General features: G+C 39.6%; 1 protein-coding gene and 1 non-coding gene across 2 annotated transcripts in view; one reads left to right on the plus strand and one right to left on the minus strand.

The window, feature by feature from the left end:
- Positions 1–21,266, plus strand: part of Msn (moesin) — a 77,478-nt gene extending 56,212 nt beyond the window's left edge. The window contains exons 3-13 of the mRNA XM_060375536.1: positions 3,195–3,290; positions 5,276–5,550; positions 7,336–7,419; positions 8,486–8,632; positions 10,636–10,732; positions 12,748–12,911; positions 16,588–16,718; positions 16,954–17,114; positions 18,102–18,194; positions 18,552–18,776; positions 19,231–21,266. Coding sequence (XP_060231519.1) covers positions 3,195–3,290; positions 5,276–5,550; positions 7,336–7,419; positions 8,486–8,632; positions 10,636–10,732; positions 12,748–12,911; positions 16,588–16,718; positions 16,954–17,114; positions 18,102–18,194; positions 18,552–18,776; positions 19,231–19,395 — 1,638 coding nt within the window. The 3' untranslated portion in view covers positions 19,396–21,266. The remainder of the gene's footprint in view (positions 1–3,194; positions 3,291–5,275; positions 5,551–7,335; positions 7,420–8,485; positions 8,633–10,635; positions 10,733–12,747; positions 12,912–16,587; positions 16,719–16,953; positions 17,115–18,101; positions 18,195–18,551; positions 18,777–19,230) is intronic.
- LOC132650271 (small Cajal body-specific RNA 3) lies at positions 3,405–3,550 on the minus strand. Its single transcript, XR_009588641.1, has one exon. It is a non-coding gene; the product is annotated as a small Cajal body-specific RNA 3 (non-coding RNA).
- Positions 21,267–25,923: the final 4,657 nt, after the last annotated feature.

A 25,923-nucleotide genomic window follows, 5' to 3' on the forward strand; every position in this document is an offset into this window, starting at 1 on the left:
GAAATTTCATACCGTTTTGATTTCCCTATGCTCACAAAAGAAGAGGCAGTACTCATATCAAAATTCACTTCTGTCTTAGGTTTTCTGAGCTACCACAGATGGACTCTTGGTTTAGGTAAAAAGCCAGTTGTTGCTTTGCCAGTTCAGTTTCTTTTACTCCACTCCTTCAGTACCTACGCATGGTAGCCGTGTAGCCTATTCTGTCTTCAGTGGGTCTTTTTCTTTCTCTAGGATTTGAACATTTTTGGAACTTTTCTTCTTTCCACCAGTTGCATTTCAAACATAATTCTGAAACCATGTTGAAAAATCAGAGCTAGTACTTGGGTCCTATGTTAAATGTAGGACAAGAACCTTAAAAAAAAAAAGGAAAGAAAAAAAACACTTCCCATACCCATCACTTCTTGTGAGGTCATTTAAAAATTTCCTCTAAATTAGATAATGAGGAAGTTAGAACCAGTGAAAGAAATTCACTGGCTGCAAATTATAGATAAAAGATTTGCATGCTGGCAAATTACAGATAAAATGGGTATGGTGGCACATTCTTTTAATCCCAGCACTCAAGGAAGCAGAGGTATGTTTATCTCTGTGAGTTCTAGGCCAGCCTAGTCTACAAAGTGAGTCCAAGACAGCCAAGGCTATGCAAAGAAACCCTGCCTCAAAAAAAATTTTTTTTGTGGAAAAAGGGGAACCCACCTCCATTGATGGTGGAAATATAAACTTGTACAACCACTTTGGAAATCAATCTGGTGCTATCTCAGACAGTAGGAATAACGCTTCTTCAAGATCTAGCTATACCACTCCTAGGCATATATCCAAAAGATGCTCAAGTATACAACAAGGACATTTGCTCAACCATGTTTATAGCAGCCTTATTTGTAATAGCCAGAAGCTGGAAACAGCCCAGATGCCCCTCAGTGGAAGAATGGATACAGAAATTGTGGTACATCTACACAATGGAATATTACTCAGCGATAAAAAACAAGGAAATCATGAAATTTGCAGGTACATGGTGAGAACTGGAAAAGATCATCCTGAGTGAGCTATCTCAGAAGCAGAAAGACACACAGGGTATATACTCACTCATAAGTGGATACTAGACATATAATACAGGATAAACATACTAAAATATACCTAAGGAAGCTAATCAGGAAGGAGGACTCTGGCTAAGATGTTCAATCCCCATTCAGAAAAGCATTCTTGATTTTTATTTATTATTAAGGAATAATATGATTTCCTTTTTTAAAATTGCTGAGTAGTATTCCATTGTGTAAAAGCACCACAAATTCTGTATCCATTCCTCAACTGAGGGACATCTGGGTTGTTTCCAGCTTCTGGCAATTATAAATAACGGTACTACAAACATGGTTGAGCAAATGTCCTTGTTGTATACTTGAGCATCTTTTGGATATATGCCTAGGAGTGGTATAGTTGGATCTTGAGGAAGCGCTATTCCTAATTGTCTGAGGAAGCGGCAGATTGATTTCCAAAGTGGTTGTATAAGTTTACATTCCCACCAGCAGTGGAGGAGGGTTCCCCTTTCTCCATATCCTCTCCAGCATGTGTTGAAGGAGAACTCTGGCTAGGATGTTCAATACCCATTCAGAAAGGCAAAGAGGATGGACATCTGAGGAGGGAGAAAACAGGGAACAGGACAGGAGCCTACCACAGAAGGCCTCTGAAAGGTTCTACCCTGCAGGGTAAAGAGGCAGATGCTGAGACTCATAGCCAAATTTGGGCAGAATGTAGGGAATCTTATGAAAGAAGTGGGAGATAGTAAGACCTGGAGAAGACAGGAGCTCCACAAGGAGAGCAACAGATCCAAAAAGTCTGGGCACAGGGGTCTTTTCTGAAACTGATATTCCAGCCAAGGACCACTCATTCAGATGGCCTGAAACCTCTACATGGAGGTAGCCTATGGCAGTTCAGTGTCCAAGTGGCCTCCATAGTAATTGGGACAGGGACTGTTTCCCGACATGAACTGATTGGCCTGCTCTTTGATCACCTTCCCCTTAGGGGGAGCAGCCTTACCAGGCCACAGAAGAAGACAATACAGACAGGCCTGATGAGACCTGATAGACTAGGAACAGAGGAAAGGGGAGGAGGACCTATGGGGAAAAGGATGGGTGAGATTGGGAGGGGAGTAGGGAGGGAAGTACTGGGAGATACAAACTGAATAAACTGTAATTAATAAAAATAAAAATAATTAATAAAAACTAAAATAAATAAACAAAAACAAAACAAGAACGCTGAAGGACAATATGTGAGAGCACCCCAGGAGAATATGATACAGGAGTTATCCCATGAATCTTTGTCTACAGAGTCTAATCCATTCTGGGAGAAGATGCTATATAGCATTTTAGTAGAAGAGGACAGTGGCAGAGAGTATGATAATTGTCTCCATTTGGAAATATGACATAATTTAAATCGACCCTGTTGCTCAGTATCTGCACATTGGGCATATAATGTCTTTTCTGGAATTTTGTTTTCACTGTCTGTAAAGTGAGCTCCATTGTACTTCTGTAATAGGTCTCTTGAGAATTAAAGATGATAATGTGTGTGTACCAGTATTCACAGTAGTGCTTAGTGGGGCAAGAAAGTGATAGGATAGCAGTTCTTTTTTTCTTTTTAATTATGTATTAAGCATATGTTAATTGTTTAAGACAATGAATTTATGACATTTTCATACACATATTTTTATTATAATGACCCTCCTTTTATCCATCGGTTTTGTACTTTTCCTCTTATGTTCTTTTTTTTTTTTTTAAATCCATACTCCTTGTATGACATTAATACTTTTGAAAATATTTTTTTAATTATTTGGGAATTTCATGCATATACACAATGTATTTTGATCATATTCACCTCCTTCTATCTAATTTCATATCCTTTATCTCTCAACGTCATATACTCGTTTTTCTTAACCCACAGAGTCTAGAGTCTTGCCAGTACGTTCCTAGGTGTAGAGCCATCCACTGGCTTATGGGAAACCTACCACAGGCCATATCTCTGAAGAATATGGACTCTCAATCTTCCAGGAGCCATTGTCACTGACAATAGGCTTTAAGTACATTTTCTTTCCAGACTGGCAGTACCTTAAACCCTTTTTAGGTTCGATTAAGTTTGTTCCACCTTTATGTTCTTTAATTCCCGGCACAGGGTAGATATTAAACTACTGACTGTTTTGTCTTTTCCAGGTGGTGAAAACTATTGGCTTAAGGGAAGTTTGGTTCTTTGGGCTGCAGTACCAGGACACAAAAGCTTTCTCTACTTGGCTGAAACTCAATAAGAAGGTATATCACTTATTACTCTCTCAGAAGTTGTTCCAGGTCATAACATATGCTGGCTAGCAAACCTGAGATACTCAGTCAGTGAAGGGAACCTTATTTAGACTGTTAGTTTAAAAAGTTACATGGAGGGGAACAATCAAACTTAGCCAGCTGTCCTAAGTCAGACGAAGGTTTCCATGTTTATGTAGGATTGTTGCTTTCTACAGACAAAAGATTTTTTTTTTTTCTCATTTGCCTGCATGGCTGGTTCTGCAGCTTCCATAACAAGCATCTCTTTTTTTTTATTTTGAGAAAGGGTTTTGTGTTCTAGGCTGGTCTCAAGCTCCATATGCGGCAGACACTGATCTTGAACATATGATCGTCTTGTTTCCACTTTCAGAGTGTCGTGATTATGGCTAGCCCAACACTATACTTCTGTTACTTTCGTCAAACTATAGGCAGAGGACTCAACCAAAGGGAAGTTTCTGTATTTCAACTTTGACTTCTGAGCAAGATGGCTAGCCAAAGGAGTGGAGACTCTTCTTTAATTTAGACTTGTTTTAGACAAAGCTTTAGTGGTTTAGGGCAAATTTGAGGTCTAAAGGATTGTCAGAAAAGCCCTGCGTAGAATCTTCAGACACGTGGCAGGCTTCCCTCTCCATATCCTCAAACTGGCTAACTGTTGACTCGGTATTGTGCTGTGGGAATTTCACATGTATGCTTCAAAGAGTCTTGTTTTACTAAAGAATGAAAACTTTATAGAATTATATTTAGTTATTTACTATATTTATATTTATTATGTCTCTGCCTGTGAATCTGTGCATGCATGCATATCATGGTACATGTGGCAATTCTCTCTTCCACTTTGTTGGTCCCCAGTCTTGGAAACAAATGCCTTTAATTTCTGAGTCATGTTGCTGGTCCCAACAATGGCCACTTTTGCTGGGTAAATTGGGAGCCATTTTCGGGTTTAGAAGGTCATCTTGTTTATGGTCTTACCTACACATTTCTGAGGTGTCAGCCAGACTTGCTATTCTCCAAGTGTTTGTTGAGTTGGAAGACACTTGAAAGAAGAGCTGTCTGGGCCTGGAGAGAAGGCTCAACTGTAATTCCAGGATATCTGATGCCCTCTTCTGGCCAGCATAGGTGCCAGGCATGCATGTGGTTTAACATACACACACACACACAAAATATAAAATAAAATAAGTTTTATAAAAGAAGCTTAAAAACAGTGGAGTGTTCTTAAATCTACCCTTAGAATTAGAGATCAGCTCCAGGAGGACCAAATATATCTGGGCACAGGTGTCTTTTCTGAGACTGATTCTCCAACCAAGAACCATACATGGATATAACCTAGAAACCCTGCTCAGATGTAGCCCATGGAAGCTCAGTATACAAGTGGGTTCCCTAGTAATGGGAACAGGAACTGTCTCTTACATGAACTCAGTGGCTGGCTCTTTGACCTCCTCTTCCCACCCTAGAGAGGAGCTGCCTTGCTAGGCCACAGAGGAAGACATGGCAGCCTGATGAGACCTGATAAGCTAGGGGTCAGATGGAAGGGGAGGAGGACCTCCCCTATCAGTGGATTGGGGAGGGGGCATGGGAGAAGAAGAGGGAAGGAAAGAGCGATTGGGAGGGAATGAAAGAGGGGGCTACAGCTGGGATACAAAGTAAATAAACTATAATTAATATAAAAAATAAAAATTAAACTAAAAAAATAATTTGAGATCAGTAAGATATATTGTGAGATAATGGTGGCTTCTGTCATCATTGTGTATTATTATTTTTTAAGAGGAAAATTCCCAAGAGGAAGAAATGTATATAAGATTCCCAAATGAAAATAATACTTTTGTTTTCTGTTTTTTATTTTTTATTTTTTAAATTATGAGAGTTGCCTCCCAACCTTAGAAGAGTACCCAAACTTACAGTCTCTTACACTACCTCACAGATAGTCTCCCATCACCAAAATCTATTTTTGAGAGCCTATATAACCTCCTTGCTCCTCCCAGGTGACTGCACAGGATGTGCGGAAGGAAAGCCCGTTGCTCTTCAAGTTCCGGGCCAAGTTCTACCCAGAGGATGTATCTGAAGAACTGATCCAGGATATCACCCAGCGCCTGTTCTTTCTGCAAGTAAAGGAGGGCATTCTCAATGATGACATTTATTGCCCACCTGAAACTGCTGTGCTGTTGGCGTCCTATGCCGTCCAGTCTAAATACGGTGACTTCAATAAGGAAGTGCACAAGTCTGGCTACCTGGCTGGAGAGAAGTTGCTGCCCCAGAGGTGAGGTCGTACCCCAGCCTCCTTTGACCTGGCAAAAGTAGGTAGTGTGTAGCAGCCAGGAGCTGGTTAATCCCCACTCCATAGGGCTACCAGATAAATTTATTTTCACTGGGTTCTGTCTAAAGACTATGTTGTGATGCTCAGAGAGGCACATTGGCATATGTTATTGTATCAAATTTTACTTCTGATCCTCAATGCTTTTTTCCCCTTTCACTCCTTGATTTCAAAGCTCCGTCACTCAGAAGGTAGGTCCTTACATAGAAGCAAAGATGGGTCGATTTGTTTTGTCCTTTCCCCTGGTTCCATTTCTTTTTCACGATGAGATTTTATTTTAGAAATTCACAGGAGACAGAGAAAAAAAGATGGAAACCATGGGTACCATAATCTGAACTCTCAACACGATTCATTTTCAAGGAAGTTCATGAGTTGTTTGTGGATTTTACATGCTTCCTCCACACAAAGCACAACATCCTAAACAAATGGAAGCCCATTTACATACCAACGAACTCAGACACACTTGGAGTCCCGTTTTCTGTGTGTGCTATTCTCTCTTTATTTGTACCTGTGGTTACTGTTAAGCTAACCCCTACAGTCGGGAGCAAATACCAAACTTGAATCAAGTGCTGCCTAGCTGTACAGCTGCAAAGAATTTCCATTTCAGGGGAATACAATACCATCATGATTTTTCTGATTTTGTAAACTTCAAATGTGAAGGCTCTTAAGCACTTAACATTTTTTGTTTTAACACCGTGTCAATGCTAAATAAACAAGGCAAGCGGTTTCCTTATTTTCTGGCTCAGGAAATAGAGATACAGAGGTACGTGCTGATTTATCCCATTTCCCACAGCATATTTGAGGCAGAACTGATCTGAATCCCCAATTTCTTGATTTTTTTTTTTTTTAATGCACGAGGGGATTGTTTCATTTTGCATCAGATGGCCTTTTGTTTTCATCAGCTTTTGGAATAGGAGAAACACTAAGCCTGATTGTGGGATCCCTAGTGAAATTGGAGATGTGACATGTAAACACTTCATCAGGAGGTATTAGGAATGGTAATTGTGCCCTAGGACTCTTTTGTAGCTAGTGGTATGTTGTCCAAGATGGCATATTTAAAGCGGGCTTTGAATTAACAATGTGGTGACAGTCTGGTAGATGGTACATTTAAAGCAGGCTTTGATTAACAATCTGGAAATGCCTTTTGGTTTCCTCCGAGTAGTTTGGGACTCCTTATCTGCTCTGTATCCAAAGCTGTTTTATAAATTCCTACTGTTGTCCCCAAGAGGAGTTAGAAGAGAATATTTCTGCCGGCCTTTACTGTCAGCCGCTCAACATGGACTGGAATCCTGATATATTATTGTGGAGGTTGGATATACAATATGTTATTAGCTTTGTGGTTAAAGGAATAAAGAAGGTCTCACCTTTAATACCAGAATTTAGGGGGTGGAGGCAGGTAGAGCTTTCTTCAGTTCAAGGCCAGCCTGGTCTACGTAGTAAGTTGAGACAGGAGAGCTCTATAAATAGAGAGACCCCCATCTCAAACAAGCAAACAAATAAATAAATGAGAGAAGTGAGTAAAGAGGATGATTCCATTGTCCTGTTTGGTTATCTGTTCTTGGAGCTCTTCTTTTAAAAAGTTCCTTATGTCTGCTTCAGTGTGTTCAGCTCTAATTTTTAGTATGAACTCAGTAATACCTCCATTGGCTAACTTCACATTTAAGTCAACTCCAAAGAGCTCCCCTTTCCTCCTACCTATGTTCTGTACTTTATCACTCATTGTCTTTCTAGAGTCTTGGAGCAGCACAAACTCAACAAGGACCAGTGGGAAGAGAGGATCCAGGTGTGGCATGAGGAACACCGGGGCATGCTCAGGTAAGCCTCCCCTACCAGCTGTGAGCTTCACTGTCCTTGCAAGGAGAATGAGGATTGGGTCTACAAAGAAGAGACAAATTATTAGGGACGTTGATAGATTGTAAGAAAGATAGGGATGATTTTAGCACTTACATATAGAAGGCAAACTTGAAACAAACTGTGATTTCGTTTTAGGCTTTTTATTAATTTGTAAGAGCAAAGTTTTAATGAAAAGATTATCAACTATAAAATCAGGACAATTATTTATTTTTTATTTTGCATGTTGTGTCTGTTTGTCTGTCTGTCAGCACACCTGTGCTTCATGTCAGCGTGCACATGCAGAGGTCAGGGGCAACTTTTGGGAATCTATTTTCTTCTACTCTACTGTGTAGGTCCCAGTAAATGAAATCAGGTTGTAAGGCTTGCTGGTCAATGCTTGACCAACTGATCCATCTTGCCAGCCCCAGAAGTTCTTTTGAGAAATGATCTCACTATGTAGCCTAGGCTGATCCTGAGCATACAATCTTCCAGCCTCTCTCTCTGTACCTTCCATGTGCTGGGATTACAGGTGGTGCATGTTCCACCACTCCCTATATCCTAAACAGTTTGACTGTAATGAAAAGGAAGGAAGATCAGGCTCTCCAGAAAGTTTCTGGCCTACGTTGTCATTCTTCCCTTAAAAATAAATGGGAAAGGAGTTTTCTCAATATTGTAAAAGCATTTGATGGCTATCTAGTTGAGGAACAAATCTCATTTTACTATCAGTACTCTGTCTAAATTCTACTGGGAATGTATGTCTATAAGAGGAAGTCACAATGCATAGGAGGGAAAGTATAGCTTCTTCTGAACAGTTAGTATTCTAGAGGCCAATAAGTGACAGCCTCTCCTTATTCTTTAGGGTCCTGACAGTAGTTTTTGTTTAACAGAAACCATGTGTGTTCTTGTTGCTCATCACTTGCTTAAGGTCTATCCATTTCCCAGCCCTGTTAGCAAGACCACTGTCAGAAACAAAGAGCAAGCTGGCTGGGTCTACTAATGAAGCCCTACTTTGTGACATTCCCCCCCTTTCTTTTTCTGTGTCATATAGGGAAGATGCTGTCCTGGAATACCTCAAGATTGCTCAAGACCTGGAGATGTATGGTGTGAACTATTTCAGCATCAAGAACAAGAAAGGCTCAGAGCTATGGCTAGGTGTGGATGCCTTAGGTCTTAACATCTATGAGCAGAATGACAGGTATGCCTCAGACTTCTGTCAGTTATTTGGATCACTCTTAAACATATCTGTCATTTCTTACAGAGCAAGACTAAAACACTTAAGTTCCACCCAATTATTTTTCTTCCAGTTAAGTCCAGCCATGATAATTGTATACCTTCCTTAATCCTCTGCTGACTAGAGTTGCACTATCTATTATGTTAGTCACTAGCCACATGTGACTGTTACATTTGAAATGTCATTGCAACCAAGATGTTTCATAAATGTAAACTGCATACCACTCTTTGAAGAGCTACTGTGAGGGGAAAAAAAGTCATTAATCCTCGTTCTATACCTGAGAGAAATCAACTTAAAAGTTTTCAGTCTATATTTACTTGATGTAGTTGCTTTGGGCCTGTACTGAGGTAGAATTTCATGGTGGAGGGCATGTAGTCGCTGACCTCATGGCATCTGGGAAATAGACAGTGAAAGAGGAAGGGGGTGGAATCCCAAGATCTCCTTTGTGGGTGTGCTTTCGACATCCTACTTACTCCAACCAGGCCATGCTCATAAAGTTCTACCACCACTAATAACATGGTCATATGGAGATCAAGATGAGCTTTCGAAAAATGAGCTTTTGGGAGACATTTAATATCTAAACCATGCTCATGGTGGTGCATGCCTGTTATCTAGCACTCACGTACAGGCAGCAAGAATCAGGAATTCAAGGTCAGCCTTAGCTACATATTTAATTCATGTCTGTCTGTTTTAGTGTAGGGTTACCATTGCTGTGATGAAATACCATGACCAAAAGAATCTTGGGGAGGAAAGGGCTTATTTTCCTCCCACTTTCATATTCATCATTGAAAGGAAAGTGGGCAGAAACTTAAGCAGGACAGCATCCCAGAGTTAGAAGCTGATGCAGAGGTCATGGAGGAGTGCTGCTTAGGCTTGCCTCTCATGGCTCATTTAGATTCACCGGCCCAAGGATGACACCACTCACAAAGGGGTAGGCTCTCCCCAATCAGTCACCAATTTAATAAAAAAAAAATGCCTTACAGTTGGATCGAATGGAGGTTGTTTTTTTTTTTTCCCAGTTGAGGTTCTATCCTTTCAGATGACTATAACTCCTGTCAAGTTAACATAAAACTAGTCAGCATAGTGGCTATCTTGGGCTATGTGAGATCTTGTCCCATCCTGCTTCCCATGCAAAAATAATTAAAACCACAGTAATGTAAAAATGTATCTATATATTTAAAATGTTGATTTTTATGTTCAAATTATAAGATTAGGATTTATACAGTTAATGAAACCTTTCTTTAAATGTCATTATTTTTCATTTTTATTCATATAGCTACTAGGATTTTTTTTTCTTTTTTAGTTTTTTTGAGACAGGGTTTCTCTGTGTAGCCTTGGCTGTCCTGGACTCACTTTGTAGATCAGGATGGCCTCAAACTCACAGAGATGTGCCTGCCTCTGCCTCCCTGAGTGCTGAGATTATAGGCGTATGTCACTGTATCAGGCAGCTACCAGGAAATTTATAAATTTGACCTTTATAGTTTTTGGCCAGTGCAGACCTAGAATCCATCTTGTCAGGATTCATAGAGTTCAAGTCCCATGCTATGACTAAGTGATTTTTAGCCTATAGTTTTACTTATTTCCCTCCTTGTTCTTTCTTACTTATTTTCCTCCTTTGTCTGCTGTTGTTAAAGATGAAATCATTAGATTGTTGTTTCATTCACCACCTGTTCCTTTGGGTTTATTATTTATCTTTCCAAATTTAACAATTCTGCATAGAAGGTTTTCAGTTAAATAGGAAACAGATACTCTGGAATGTTCTTACAAGGTATTTGCTTCAACCCAAAGTGGAACAGAATACAGGGCAATAAGTGATAGCTTTAACTGAGTTGACAATAATCTATATCCTCAAGGGAGAAGTTTGTGTTGGGGAAATAGGGAGGTGGGTGGTGGTAACAGCAAGTCACTATGGCTATTTCCTTCTTGCATTGTCTTTGTCATGATGTTGTTGGCCTCTGTTTCTACAGACTGACTCCTAAGATTGGCTTCCCTTGGAGTGAAATCAGGAATATTTCCTTCAATGATAAGAAATTTGTCATCAAGCCTATTGACAAAAAAGCTCCGGTGAGTGACTCCGTCTTCTAACTATGCATAGCAGGTGTTTCTTTGTTTTGTTTGCCAAGTTTAGATAATGTTGAGAGCAAACATGTCCTTGGATTTATCTGTCCACTTTCTGTTGTGTATAACATCTGCATACAAACAAGAAGCACAAATGGAAAGTAAAATGTAAGAGGAAGTTGATGGGGAGAAATGACCAGGTGATATCCTAAATTTGGTGTCACTCTATTACCAAACTGCCTCTGTGGGTGAGGCAAGTTTCAGGAAATCCTAAATTCTGCTACTTTGCCATTCCCTCACTTTCTTAATCCCTCAAAACATATTCTACATGTACTTGACTTATGTTTAATTGTCAGAAAGCAACAGATCTATAAGTTCAAATCCAAAGGTGGCATTACAAATTTATCTTTTAAAACTTTTAATAAAGGAAGATTAAACATATATATATATATATATATGTATGTATGTATGTATGTATTTCTTTACCCATACGGTTTTAAGACAAGTTAAGTCCATTCTGGCCTTAACTCAAAGTGACCTTTCTGGCTTTAGCTTCTGAGTGCTGGGATTATATGCATGTATTACCATATCCTCTACATTTTACCTTTTTATTATTATATTTAATTTATTAACTTACTTAGTGTGTAACAATAATAATTAAAGAAGAGATAATGAATTTGGGTGAGGCACAAAGAAGTTGGAATGGTGGATATACAGTGCTCACGTAGTACTTCTCATTAAAATAAAAAGCTGGCAAAAATTAAAGGTTTTTTTAACAAATAACAATGAAGATAACTGATGTTTAAGGAATTTAGATATTTGTGTACTTACAGCCTGGTTTCTAGTAACTAGAACTTAGTTTTCAGAGATGGTTTAGACAGCCATGGTGTACCTGTTGACTAGATTATTAATTAACTTATAGACGAGACCCTTTGTGATTGACTAGTTAGGTCTGTAGGTAAATAGATGTGATATTGTTTGCTTATCCAGTTGGCTGAGTCAATCACCTGAAAAAAGTGAGTCTACCTTAAGCTTTGATAAGGCAGTAGTAGGAATAATTATCTCTTTAATGAGATGGTATACTTTTCATTCCCTGAGTTTCTCTCACCATAGTTTAATCCTGATGAGTTGCTGTGACATTCTGTTGGATCTGCTTATGTTACTGTATCCTGACACAGAAAAACATAACTATTCCCTTTTCTTCTCTTCAGTAGTTTTGTTTCGATTGCTGATTGTTCTGAGAGCCTGTGTCTACTTTCTTTGGTGCTTTGAGCTTTTTCACACTTTCTGTAAAGATCTTCCTGCCACGTGGTTACTTCCCAACATGTGGCTGACTTCAATACTGGCTCACCTCAAAGGTCATGGCCCTCTGAAGCACCGACCTGTGAAACAATAATAAACTTATTTTGAAAACTAACGAAAAATACTGTAGCAGAAAAAGATATTTCTAGGAAATATTTTAGGGTGCCTTTTTTTAAAGATTTTTCACTTTTTAATTTTCTGTATTTATTTTTTGTGGAGTGGGTATACATTCCATAATGCATGCATGGTGGTCAGAGGCTAGCTTGCTAAGAATTGTTTTTCTTTTGCTATGTTGTTTTTGAGAATGGTTAGGTTTGGTAGTTTTACTTCCTGAGGTATCTTGCTGTCCTTGGGGTGCTATTCATGATCAGAGTTGGAAAAACTTATGGTTTAGTGGAAAGAGCACTGATGTCAAAAATAAGAAACATGGCTTCTAGTTCTGAGTCTACCACTTCTCTGGTACCTGACCCTGGGAAAAATCGTTTTCTTACTCTGGTAATTAGTATTCCCACTGGAATGCTAATTGATTGGATAACACAGTCTTTCTAGCACTTTTGGATTTAGGTTTACAGAAGCTAAGTCACTTTCACATTTTCATCAAAACTTTTTTTTTAATTTATTATTTTATTCCTGGTATGCATGTGTATGCATATGTGTGCTCAAGGGCACGTGTAAGCCATCTTCCATCCCTAAAATCCCAACCTCTGTTTTCCCTTCAGGACTTTGTGTTCTATGCTCCCCGGCTTCGGATTAACAAGAGGATCTTGGCCCTGTGCATGGGGAATCATGAGCTGTACATGCGTCGGCGTAAGCCTGACACCATCGAGGTGCAGCAGATGAAGGCACAGGCCCGGGAAGAGAAGCACCAGAAGCAGATGGAACGGTAGGTGCTGGAATTAGGACTACTGCTATGGTTAGGAAGCTTTTAAAGGTTCCTAGCCTTTTCAGGGTATGAGATCAGCCCAGGACTAGGGCTTTGTGAACAATGGAGGCAAGGACACCCCATTTATTCAGTCTTAGCACAGACACTGTTGCTTCTTAGAAATAGGCATCAGAAAGTCTTGGATTTTGGAAGTTACCAGAGGAGGGAACCTGTAATAGTTTCCTGTTGTCTATGACTCTCATGCCATTACTATCCCAGGTACATTATGGGTTGGTATGGGTTAACTGACAAGTGGAATGGAAGTAGCTGAAGAGTCTGTGCAAAATTGTATTGGATTAATCACTAACAAGCAGAGCCTTCAGAATTTTCCCCCACAAAGTACTTTGTTCTTGCTATTCAGTATTATCTAAGGGTTGGCAGCAAGAAAGGTAGGAACTGAGATACTGATCTCAGACTTAACTGATCGGTATCTTAAGATCCCAGGATTTTATATACCCAAAGAAGAGAGGCAAACAATAATATGAAAAAATTGATAATCATTACAGAAACACAGATGAAAATGAAAACCATAATCAGTTACCATTTTAGACTCATTATGCTGGTATAAGAAATGAAATTGAAATATAAGTACCAGTGATGTTCTGAGAAAGAAATTAGGACTCATGTATATTGCTGATGAGAGCGTAAAGTGGTAGAAAACAGTTCCTTGAAAAGTTAAAAAAAGTTAAAAAAAACATAATTACTATATAATCTTGTTAATTCATTCCTAGGTAAGTATCTCTCAGAATTAAAAATGAATGTACAAAAAAATGCATCTACATACATGTTCACAGAAGCATTATCCAAACACTTACAAGGTAGAAAATAATCTAGTCTTTACCAAGAGATAAATAAATAAATTATAAGTATACATAATATAATGTATCTTTAAAAAAAGATTTCTTTTAGTTGTGTGTAGAGGTTTGTGGTTGGTTGTGTGGGTGGTGTATGCATGCATGTGTGCTTATGCATGGACATGCATGAATGATTGCATGAGTGCAGGTGTATGAAGAGAGGCCAGAAAAGGGCATTAGATATCCTGAAGCTGGGGTTAAAGGTGGCCATGAGCCATTGGATATGGGTGCTGGGAACCAAACTCTTACGTTCTGTAAGACCAGCAATTGCTCTTAGCCACTGATATATATCTATATCTCCACCCCATAGAATATATCTTAATCTAGTTTATATTGTTATGATAGATGACCTGTGGCTGAATACTTCATAAGAATAAGGAGAGTATTTTTTTGCTTTTGGTTTTTGGAGGCTGGGAAGTCCAAGGATGGCCACAACTGGCAAGAGCCCCATATTGCATTGTAATAATACAGCAGTGAACTCTACAACAGTGTAATATAGCAGGTGCATCTTCAAGAATGGAGAGTAACACCTGAGAATTCAGAAGAGATGCTAGAGTTACTTGTGACAACCTACTCTCACAAGAAGAAAATTATCTGTGAAACTTAAAAAAAAAAAGATTTATTTATCTAATATACAGTGTTCTGTCTGTATGTATACCTGCACAACAGAAGAGGGCACCAGATATCATAGATGGTTGTGAGCCACCCTGTGGTTGCTGGGATTTGAACTCAGGACCTTTAGGAAGAGCAGCCAATGCTCTTAACCTCTGAGCTATCTCTCTAGCTCTTCACCCCCTGACCTTCTGTGAAACTTAACTCACATCCTTAACATCCTTTTGGAGAGTGGCTCCCCTAATAACCTCCTACTTATGCCCATCTAATAAAAGTTTCACTGCCTCTCATTTTCTTTACATTAGGGACCAAACCTCTAAATCATGAATTTTTGTAGGAGACAAACCATAGAAGAATAGTTTTTAGCTATCCATGCTACAATGTGATGTAACTCTAAAACATGATGCTTAGTGAAAAAGTGTGAAGTATGAAAAGTTACATATTTTATATTCTATTTATATGATGTAATTCCAAATAGAAATGTTTATAGAAATCAAATGTGATTTGGTGGCTCTCAGGGTCTGGGAGAAGGGAAAATGTGAAGAAACTGCTTAATGTGTATGGTATTTTACTCTGCTGTGATGAACATAGTTTATAACTAGAAAAAGGTTATATTTACCCACTATTGGAGGTGTACTAAGTGCCATTGAATTACTTTTGAAATGGTTGCTGTTATATTATTTAAATTTATCATTTTTATAATCTTAGGTGATTCTTATGTACTCTAAAGTTTGAGGAGTACTGCTTTAGTGGGATACTCTGTCAATTAAGAGTTCGAAATGTTAGAAAGTTTCTAAGGTAGGAGGCAGGAAATTACTTCACAACCTTAGAAACTAAGGTTAACTTGGTGGCACAAAGATGTTGCAAGTTCAAGGCCAGTCAGGCTTAAATAGTGAGACCCTGCCTTAAGTAATGAAAATAAAACTAAAAATGACCATATACTTTTTATCACAGTGAACCTGGTTATAATACATACATACATATATACATGTGTGTATAATCATACATATATGTATGTACATATATATATATATATATATATATGTGTACATACATACATGCAACACATATAAGATTGACTTCTCCCCCAACACTGGTGTTTAGACTCAAAACCCTCTGAATGTCAGGAAAGTTCTCTCTCACTGAGCTATTTTGACAGTCTCATTTATTTAAAAAAAAATCAAGATTTTGGGGAGTAGTTTACTGAACTAGATCATGCTCTGTAGGGCCTCACAGTCTAATATCAAAGAGAATTAGGGAAATACATACATGTGTATGTTCACACTTTCTGAGTCACACCGTCTTGAGGAACAAAAGCTATATCATTCGTTCCCTTAACTAATTTTTGAGCAGGAAAACAATGGTGAAAACTTTCTGTTGTGAAGTCGACTTTCTAGTAGAAGACAGATAAAAGAAACAAATTGTTTAGCATATGCACTAGTGAAAAGTGCTATGGAAAAGTGTGTGTCAAGCATTCTGAAAGGCTTACGAGTGAAGACATCTAAGCTAACTGCTTAGACTGCTTCCTAGGGGGTGGAGAGATGGTTCAACAGTTAGGAACACTTGGTCCTCTTCAGAGAACCTAGGTTTGTTTCCCAGCACCCACATGGCAGTTTTCAGCCATCTGTAACTATACTTCCATGGGCACTGCATGCATGTTGTACATTTACATACACATAGGAAATACACACATAACATAAAATTAATCAAGTATTTAAAACAAAAATAATGCTTCCTTCAGTAGGTAGTGAGGCTAGAAAGAGCAAATACTTATTCTAGCTATGCAATAAAATCTGGGAAAAGGGAACCTAGAACAAGGGTTTAAGGCAGGCAAAGTTAGTCCTAGCCAATGCTTAAAGCACAAAGCTAAAACTCACCTTGCTATAAGACAGAGTGCAAAAGTTAGTAAATAATTTGATTAGATGGAAGAATGAGAACAAGAGCAAGTCTATCTACTTGGTTACTGGCAGTACCAGCATTCCGTTTAAAGCTCATGAATTCAGGGTAAATGGACTGAGCATAGAATACTATGTGGAATTATGGTGTGATGGCTAGATTATGGTGGAAAGTGGAATGTTTGGAGGTTGAGGCCTAATAGACTTAGTTCATAGAACCTCTCGAGATTCCATGCAGCCTTGCTATCCTGTTACATCCCTCTTTCTCTTCGCTAGTGCTCTACTGGAAAATGAGAAGAAGAAGCGTGAGCTGGCTGAAAAAGAGAAGGAGAAGATTGAACGGGAGAAGGAAGAGCTGATGGAGAAGCTGAAGCAGATTGAGGAGCAGACTAAGAAGGCTCAGCAAGGTGTGGCTTGGATTCACTGTGGAGACTGAGTTTCCCCATAACCTAACCCTAAAGTATACACCCTCTTCCCTGAGCTGCAGAACAAGACTACATAGTTTAGGTGTGGCAACAGAATACATAAAGAATTTGTCAAGAAAAGTTCTTAGAACCCATGCCTTCTGTGCCATGAGGTCGAAACTTCCCAGGTAGCAAGTTCATCTCTGAGCCCTTCATCAGTTTCCTCCTTTTCTAACAGAACTGGAAGAACAGACCCGCAGAGCCCTAGAACTTGAGCAGGAACGGAAACGTGCCCAGAGTGAGGCTGAAAAGCTGGCCAAGGAGCGTCAAGAAGCTGAAGAGGCCAAGGAGGCCCTCCTTCAGGCTTCTCGGGACCAGAAGAAGACCCAGGAACAGCTGGTAATGTTGCATACTGGGCTGGGCTTATGTGTGCATGTTTTTTGCTTGCTCCCCTACCGGTTTATAACTATCTGCATAGTTGAGTCTTTCTAGTTTGTTTGTATCCCATAGGCCTCAATAGTACATTCTAAAGCAACTTGATATGGCCCACAGTCTTTCTTAGGCCTTGCGTTTCACCTATTTTCTTATATATAAATCTGAACCTGTAACCTTAGAAACGAAAAGGGGGAGTACCTATTGTGGGTTACTTTAGCTCCATCTCCTCTTTCCTTGCTTTCTTCTGCTTCTTTCTTTCTTTAGTAGCTTTATGGAATTAAACCCCAAACAAAATGTGACCAGATAACGAAATTGGGAATCATGGAGTCCAAAGGCTATGTTTGATGAAGGTTTACAATCATTTCTTTCTCCATTGGAAAGCTTCCCTCTCTGAAATCATGTATAAAGCTAGGGATCTATGACTTGGAAGTTCAGAATCTACTGCTTACTATAGTTCCTTCCCTTGTAGTATTGGTGTGCTGGTATCTCCCAGAAAAAATTAAAAAAAAAAAAAAGGTGTCATGAGACATTTGCTCAAGGGACAAGGGTGTGCCTAAACTTTCCTACATTGTATAGATTCCCTTTGATATTAGAATTTATTTGTTCTGGTAGCAGGCTTGGTGGAGCCCTAAGATAGTCGTGGAGGATTTGCTTCAAGCATTGACTTTCAAGCTTTGCTGGAGCCCCACTGCATGCATATTTGGCAACATTAAGAGGGGAAAGAAGAGGACAGAGATGACCAATTGTCTGCTTTAAGGAGGCCTGTAGTCTAGGAGGGGAGCTGTAATTTATGAAGCACGAATGGATGGAATAACTTGATTAAAAGTCACTAGTCAACAAGAAATGAAGCGGGCGGTTACCTATGAGTTCATCAGAGGAAATGAGGTTACAGGTATCTGGACCTTGAAAACCCAAAGGTCAAGCTCTCACAGGCTTCTAATGTACCTATAGGCTTCAGAAATGGCAGAGCTGACAGCACGGATCTCTCAGTTGGAAATGGCTAGAAAGAAGAAGGAGAGTGAGGCTGTGGAATGGCAGCAAAAGGTAAGATACAGAATCCAGAGTAATGCATTGTGGGAAAAGAGTATGCTATATGTATATATTCCAGGATCTTACATTTCTTAGATTTAGACTCCCCTTTTTAGACACAAACTGTTTTTACAGGCACTATGAGAGAAAGTGCTCAAAGCTTTCTCAGATACTTTAGAATCTCCAGCTACCTATGGGAAGCAGATAAATCTTCCCTATTTTACAACTGAAAAAAACCTCAAGATCAAGCCAATAAAACCATTTGTTCTAACTGACAGCTACCTCTTACTAGACGTGTCTTTCTAGGAATGATTACGTTGCCACAAGATACCTGATCTGACTGTGAGTCTTTCTCTTTCTGTCACTGGCTAGGCCCAGATGGTCCAGGAAGACTTGGAGAAGACTCGTGCTGAGCTGAAGACTGCCATGAGTACACCTCATGTGGCAGAGCCTGCTGAGAATGAACAGGACGAACAGGATGAGAATGGGGCAGAGGCCAGTGCTGACCTGCGGGCTGATGCTATGGCCAAGGACCGTAGTGAGGAGGAACGTACTACTGAGGCTGAGAAGAATGAGCGTGTGCAGAAGCATCTTAAGGTATTCAGGCAGGGTCACCAGTCAAGGAGATTGTATAATGACTTCATAGCTCTTGACCTTTCCTACAGCTAGGGGAAGCATGTTATAGCCCTTGTCAGTCTGGGACTATAGGAACTTGAAGGGAAGACATTTTCTCCTACAGATCCCACCTTGGAGTACCTCATTTAGTTCTCTACTGCATCTTGTTATTCTCCCCTCTTATAATCAGAAAATATCCAGCTAGCCAAATTACTGCTTGAATATTTGGAATATTATTCTCATCTATTCTTAAGAAATAGCCATCATTAATTTGTCCTGTACTGTGGGCATGTGTGGTGCATGTTTGTGTGTATGCATGTGCATATGGGTTATATGGGTTGGAAAGAGGAAAAAATTAAAAAAAAAATCTCATCAGAAAAGTGGAATTAAAATGAGAGGAAGTCATTGACCCCTGACTCATCTTGCGTCCTCCCAGGCTCTTACTTCAGAGTTGGCCAATGCCCGAGATGAGTCCAAGAAGACTGCCAATGATATGATCCATGCTGAGAACATGCGGCTGGGACGAGACAAATACAAGACCTTGCGCCAGATCCGGCAGGGCAATACCAAACAGCGCATTGATGAATTTGAGTCCATGTAGTGGGCATTCAGCCTCTAGGGACCCCTCCTCTTCCTTCTTCTTTCTTGTCCCCACACTCCCATAGTTTTGCCTAACTAACACTGTGCAGGAGCCACTAACTAGACAAGCCTTGGAGCCATGTCAAGCATTTAGTATAGCCATGGGACCAAATTTAACCCTTCAGTTTTCATATCTTTGGGCAAACAAATGGCCCACTGTGGTGCCAATGGAATCTCCTTTTCCTTCTTTGACACGTTCAGCCTAGCTTCCTAGAATAGACCATTTCCCCTGCTTACAGGCACATTCCTTTTGATTTGACAAGCACCTCCACACACACATACACACATGCTGTTGTCATCTGGGACTGAAACGTGAAGTAGGTTAATGCTAGCTTTCATCCCTTGCCTTATTATTTCAAGTCCTGTGATTAGCAATGTTGGGGTATTATATGGTTTAGGGATAGAGAAAGGGCCTTGGCTATATCACTTTAGTATGTCAACTGACCTATGATTTGACCCTTTTACAGGTATTTAGGCTTTGCAATGATCAGAGGGTAAAGACATGTTTAATCATTATTTCTTCTACCTCCTGTGTTGGGCCTATTATAACTCCAGTCCCACTGTGCCTTGTCCCTGTGTTTAGGGACTCAGTTTCTATTCAAGGAGGAATGAAAGTATGAAGGAAACAGTACATTCAAGAGATGGACTAATAACATAGAAAGACCCCTGCCCCAGTGCATCTTGGGAGCCTTTCTTCTATTGAGTGAGGTACCCTCATCTTAGTCTATGTTCTTGGTTCCTTCTTTAAATCTGTCTATGCTCTTTCCAGTCTCCAGATATATTCCAGCTAGGACAGAGAGGTTGAGCACCTTCAAACCTAGACAGTTGCATCTAAACCTATTGCCACAAAGGAAGAAACATTTATGTCTGGCTTTAGTATTTTCCATGCCAGGAGTTCTAAACTACTTCCCTAGAGCTAATTGGCCCACTCTTCCTGCTTCATGGATACACAATGTGTTGAGTAAGTGTACCCTTTGTTTCTCAGTCACCTGGTAATCCTTCATCTTACCCAGTCCAAAGTGGTGAGTGGGCCCTGCTTCTGAAGAATCTCCAAACCAGGTCTATCACTAGTTGTGCTGTTGCTTGGAGCTACATACAGAAATCTTCTGTGTATTCTAGCCTTGTTCCATCACACTCCACTCCCCTTTGTAGCAGCTGCTTTCTCTTTTTTCTCACATGTATGCTCTTTTAATATTTACCAGTATTATATATTCTAGTGATATCTAACAATATTGATTTCTACCTTTTTTGCTAATGCACTATTAGAGACAGTCTTGGGGCAGGACTATTTCAGCTTCATTATTTTTACTATTCCCCCACCCCACATCTGAGAAGTATATACTGTATCAAAAATGATATTTTGCCAAAAAACATTATGTAAGAAGATTTCAGTATTAGTGATTTACCTGTCACTATAGGTCATACAGTCCATTTGAAACATACTTAGTATTTGGTTTTATTGTTCTTGTTTGCCTTTTCTCCAGGGTTCAATACCAAAAGGCTGTGTTGTCCCTCCATGCAGTACCTTTAGCCCAGAGCCTCCCTCAGCCCATGCCATTTCTACTTAACCTTGGGGACTCTTATATGCATTGCTGTGAATTATATTGATACTTGGTGAGCTGCCCTATGTTTGCTAAATTCAAACCTGGAATTGTGGGGGCAAGCTAGCTGCATTAAGGGCAATAACCCACCTCCACAGAGGCTGAGGAGAAGGTTAGAATTTATATTCAGTTTTTTTGTGTGTGTATTTTTGTTTTTTAAATAATTGTTTTGGAGGGGTTTGTGCTCAATCTTTGTTCTATTTCAGTGCCAATAAAATTTAGGAAGACTTCAGTGTGACTCAGTCTTTCTGAATATTTCATTGTAATTTCTAGTCAAGAGGCTACATGTCTTCCGTCATTTTACCTTGACTTAAGATCTAGTGGAAGGAGGAATATAATTATCCTCATTTTACTAGGAAGGAATGACTTTAAGCACTACCAAAACAAGAGGAATCAGATTACGTCCTGAGGTTACAGGTGTGATATAGCTGACAGGTCTGTTCCTTTTTTGGTGCTTCATGCCGTGTTTTCTGGTATGGGTTGTAGAGATAGTTCAGCTGTTAAAGCAGTAGTTTCTGACCTGTGTGTCATGGCCTGTTTGCAAACTCCTATTTCTAATGAGAATTACATAGAACAGCAGTTCTCAACCTGTATATCATGACCACTATGGGTGTACAATGACCCTTTCAAGAGGGTCACCTATGACCATCAGAAAACACAAATATTTACATTTTGATTCATAATAGTAGCAAAATTACAGTTATGAAGTAGCAATGAAATAATTATATGATTGGGGTCACTACAACATTGCAGCATCAGGAAGTTGGGAGCCGTTTTAAAGGCTACAGCTCACAAATCAGTTTTTTGATGTGGTACAGGATTTGAATTAATTAACCAGTTGATACTCTTAGACTTCCCTGGTGTTGGAGTTTAGAGGCCATGTAACACCCATTGACCTTAACTTGTAGCTCCTCTTGCTTTTGCCTCCTCCGTGCTGAGATTATAGGTATGTGCCATCAAACACAGTAAGGCTGCTTATCTCTGGCATATGTCTGGGAGGGTCAGCTCCTTTTATGCCTCCTTGTCTGGAACACTTCTGACTCATTCTGTTTCCTACAACCCTTCCTTTACTGCACTGCTGATAAAAGACAGGGAAACTATCTTAGGTCTTGTTACAGAAGGCCGTGGAGGATACTGTGTGAAATGAGAGCTGATAGTATATGTAGTACTTTGAAGTTTATAAAGCATGTAAATTCAGTAGCTTAACTATGGTTATCTTCATTTTGCAGATGAGGAAATTGAGATTCACATAACAACTTTCTAGACTTTCTTGGATCTGACTTTCCACTTATTCCCTTCTTGGGAAGTAAAAATTTGGAAGGAAAACAAATCACATATACACTTAAATTCTCACAACAATCCTTTGGCAACTTGTCTGCTAAATATAATCCTTTAGAGATTAATTTTCAAACGTTAGAAAAATTTTGGCTTTTGAGACAAAGTACTAGCTACATATGGAGTTTGAGGCCAGCATGGGGTACTTGATAGTGTCTTAAAATATAAAATGAACAAACAAAAATAAATCTCCCAACAAAAAGGAAACAGGTCCAATGGCACAGGCTTGTAATCCTAGCTACTTAGGTGACATGAACAGAAAGATAACACACTCTTGGTAATCCAGGGCTATAGAATGAGTTCTAGGAAATACTTGACCATCTTTTGTTTGTTTTTCAAGACAGGGTTTCTCTGTGTAGCCCTGTCTGTCCTGGAACTCATTCTGTAGACCAAGCTGGCCTTGAACTCAGAGATTCACCTGCGTCTGATTCCCAAGTGCTAAGAGTTAAAGGGAAACTATTCAAGGAAGAAACAAAGCAACAAAGGGTGTCAAGGTGTACAGGAGGAGAGGAATGGATGAAAACAAAGTATATTGGTGAATAAAGGTACTAAAAATAAGTCAGTTTCTTTGTATGCTCACCAAAAAGTGCTACTAAGGAAAAGGAAAGGGTGAGAAGAGGCTAAAGATGTAGTGCAGTAGTAGAATTACAATATTTGTATAGAATGAACTAGTCCTTAGTTTCAACCTTTAAGGCAGAAGAAACAATATAAACCAAAACACAAGATGCATGTGGTTAGGTCAAGGGTTTTGAGCTAGATCAGAGGTGATGCTGTCATATCCAGACCTTGTAGTGTCCTTAAAAGACCCCTTAAAAGATGGAGAGGTTGGATATCCAGTTAGACCATTTGTTGAAGATGCTGTCTTTTTTCTATTGTATGGTTTGGGCTTCTTTGTCAAAAATCAAGTATACAAGGTGTGTGGGTTTATTTCTCAGTCTTCTATTTGATTCCATTGATCCACCAGTCTATTTCTATGCTAGTACCATGCAGTTTTTATTACTGTTGCTCTGTAGTACAGCTTGAGGTCAGAGATGGAGATAACTTCCAGACGATCTGTTGTTGTACAGGATTATTTTAATTCCATATGAAATTAAGAATTGTTCTTTCAAGGTCTATAAAGAATTGTGTTGGTATTTTGATGAGAATTGCATTGAATCTGTAGATTGCTTTTGGTAGAATGGCCATTTTCATTTTGTTAATCCTATCCAAGATCATGGGAGATCTTTACATCTTCTAATATCTTGGATGTCCACATGTAGAAAAATGCAAATATATCCATATTTATCATCCTGCACAAAAGTAAATTCTAAGTGGATCAAAGATCTCAGCATAACACCAGACACACTAAACCTCTTAGAAAAAAAGTGGTGAAGAACCTTGAACTCATTGGCACAGGAGAAAATCTTCTGCACAGAACACCAACAGCACGGGCTCTAAGATCAACAGTCAATAAAGGGATCTCATGAAAATGAAAAGCTTCTATAAAGCAGAACAAAACAACAGCCTACAGATTGGGAAAGGATCTTCACCAACCCTATACCTGACAGAGGGCTAATATCCAGAATATATAAAGAACTCAAGAAGTTAAACACCAACAAATAAAGTAATCCAATTAAAAATGGGGTACAGACTCCTAAAGAAGCTAATCAAGAAGGAAGACTCTGGGTAAGATGCTCAATTCTCATTCAGAAAGGCAAAGAGGATAGACATCAGAAGAGGGGAAAAACAGGGAATAGGACAGGAGCCTACCATAGAAGGCCTCTGAAAGACTCTATCCTGCAAAATTCAAAGCAGATGCTGAGACACATAGCAAAACTTTGGGCAGAGTGCAGGGAATCTTATGAAAGAAAAGGGAGATAGAAAGAACTGGAGGGGACAGGAGCTCCACAAGGAGAGCAACAGAACCAAAAATCTGGACACGGGTGTTTTCTGAGACTGATACTTCAACCATAGATCATTCATGGAGATAACCTAGAACCCCTGCACAGATGTAACCCGAGGCTAGTAGGTTTCCTAGTAATGTGAACAGGGACTGTCTCTGACATAAACTGATTGGCCTGCTCTTTGATCACCGCCCCCGTGGGGAGGAGGAGGGTTGCAGCCTTACCAGGAGACCTGATAAGTTAGGATCAGATGGAAGGGGAGGAGGAACTCCCCTATCAATGAACTGAGGGAGGGGCATGGATGATGAAGAGGGAGGGAGGGTGGGATAGAGGAGGAAAAGAGGGAGGGAGAGATAGGTGAGATACAAAAAGGAAATTGTAATTAATAAAAATGAAAATGAAGTTTCTGTAAAGCAAAGGATACCATCATCAAAACAAAACGACTGCCTACAGATTGGGAAAGAATCTTCACTAACCCTTTATCTGACAGAGGACTAATATCCAGTATATACAAAGAACTAAAGAAGCTGAAAAGCAGCAATCCAAGTAATCCAATTAAAAAATGGGGAACAGAGCTAAACAGAGAATTCTCGACAGAGGAATATCAAATGGCAGAAAAACACTTAAAGAAATGCTCATCCTCATTAGCCATGAGGGAAATGCAAATCAAAATGACCCTGAGATTTCACCTTACACCCATCAGAATGGCCAAGATGAAAAACTCAAGCGATAACACATGCTGGAGAGGTTGTGGAGAAAGGGGAACCCTCCTCCACTGCTGGTGGGAATGTAAACTGGTACAACCACTCTGGAAAGCTATCTGGCGCTTTCTAAGACAAATAGGAATAGTGCTTCCTCCAGACCCAGCTATACCACTGCTAGGTATATACCCAAAGTTTGTTCAAGTACACAAAAAGGACACTTGCTCAACCATGTTTATAGCAGCTCTATTTGTAATAGCCAGAACCTGGAAACAACCCAGATGTCCATCAACGGTGGAATGGGTACAGAAATTGTGGTATTTTTATACAATGGAATACTACTCAGCAATCAAAAAGGAGGAAATCATGAAATTTGCAAGCAAATGGTGGGATCTAGAAAAGATCATTCTGAGTGAAATATCCCAGAAGGAGAAAGACAAACATGGGATATAGACCTATAAGATATGATAAACATAATGAAATCTATACACCTAAAAAAGATAATCAATTGAGCGGACATGGGGTAAGATGATCAATCCTCATTTAGAAAGACAGATGGGATGTGCATTGAACGTATGACAGGAGTCTACTGAGCGCATCTGAAAGACTAACTAGCAGTGTTTTCAAAGCAAAGACTCATGACTAAACCTTTGGCAGAGTACAGGGAATCATAAGAAAGAAGGGGAGTTAGTCTGATGGGGAAAGGATAGGAGCTCCACAAGGACCAAATATATCTGGGCACAGGGTCTTTTCTGAGACTGACATTCAACCAAGGACCATGTATGGATATAACCTAGAACCTCCACTCAGAGGTAGCCTGTGGTAGCTCAGTAACCAATTGGTTTCCCAAAGTGAGGGGAACAAGGACTATTTCTAACAGGAACTCAATGACTGGCTCTTTGGCCTCCCCACCCCCGAAGGGAGGAGCAGTCCTGTTAGGCCACAGAGGAGGGCTTTGCAGCCAGTCCTG

Source organism: Meriones unguiculatus, chromosome X (genome assembly GCF_030254825.1).
Source record: "Meriones unguiculatus strain TT.TT164.6M chromosome X, Bangor_MerUng_6.1, whole genome shotgun sequence".
NCBI lineage: Eukaryota > Metazoa > Chordata > Mammalia > Rodentia > Muridae > Meriones > Meriones unguiculatus.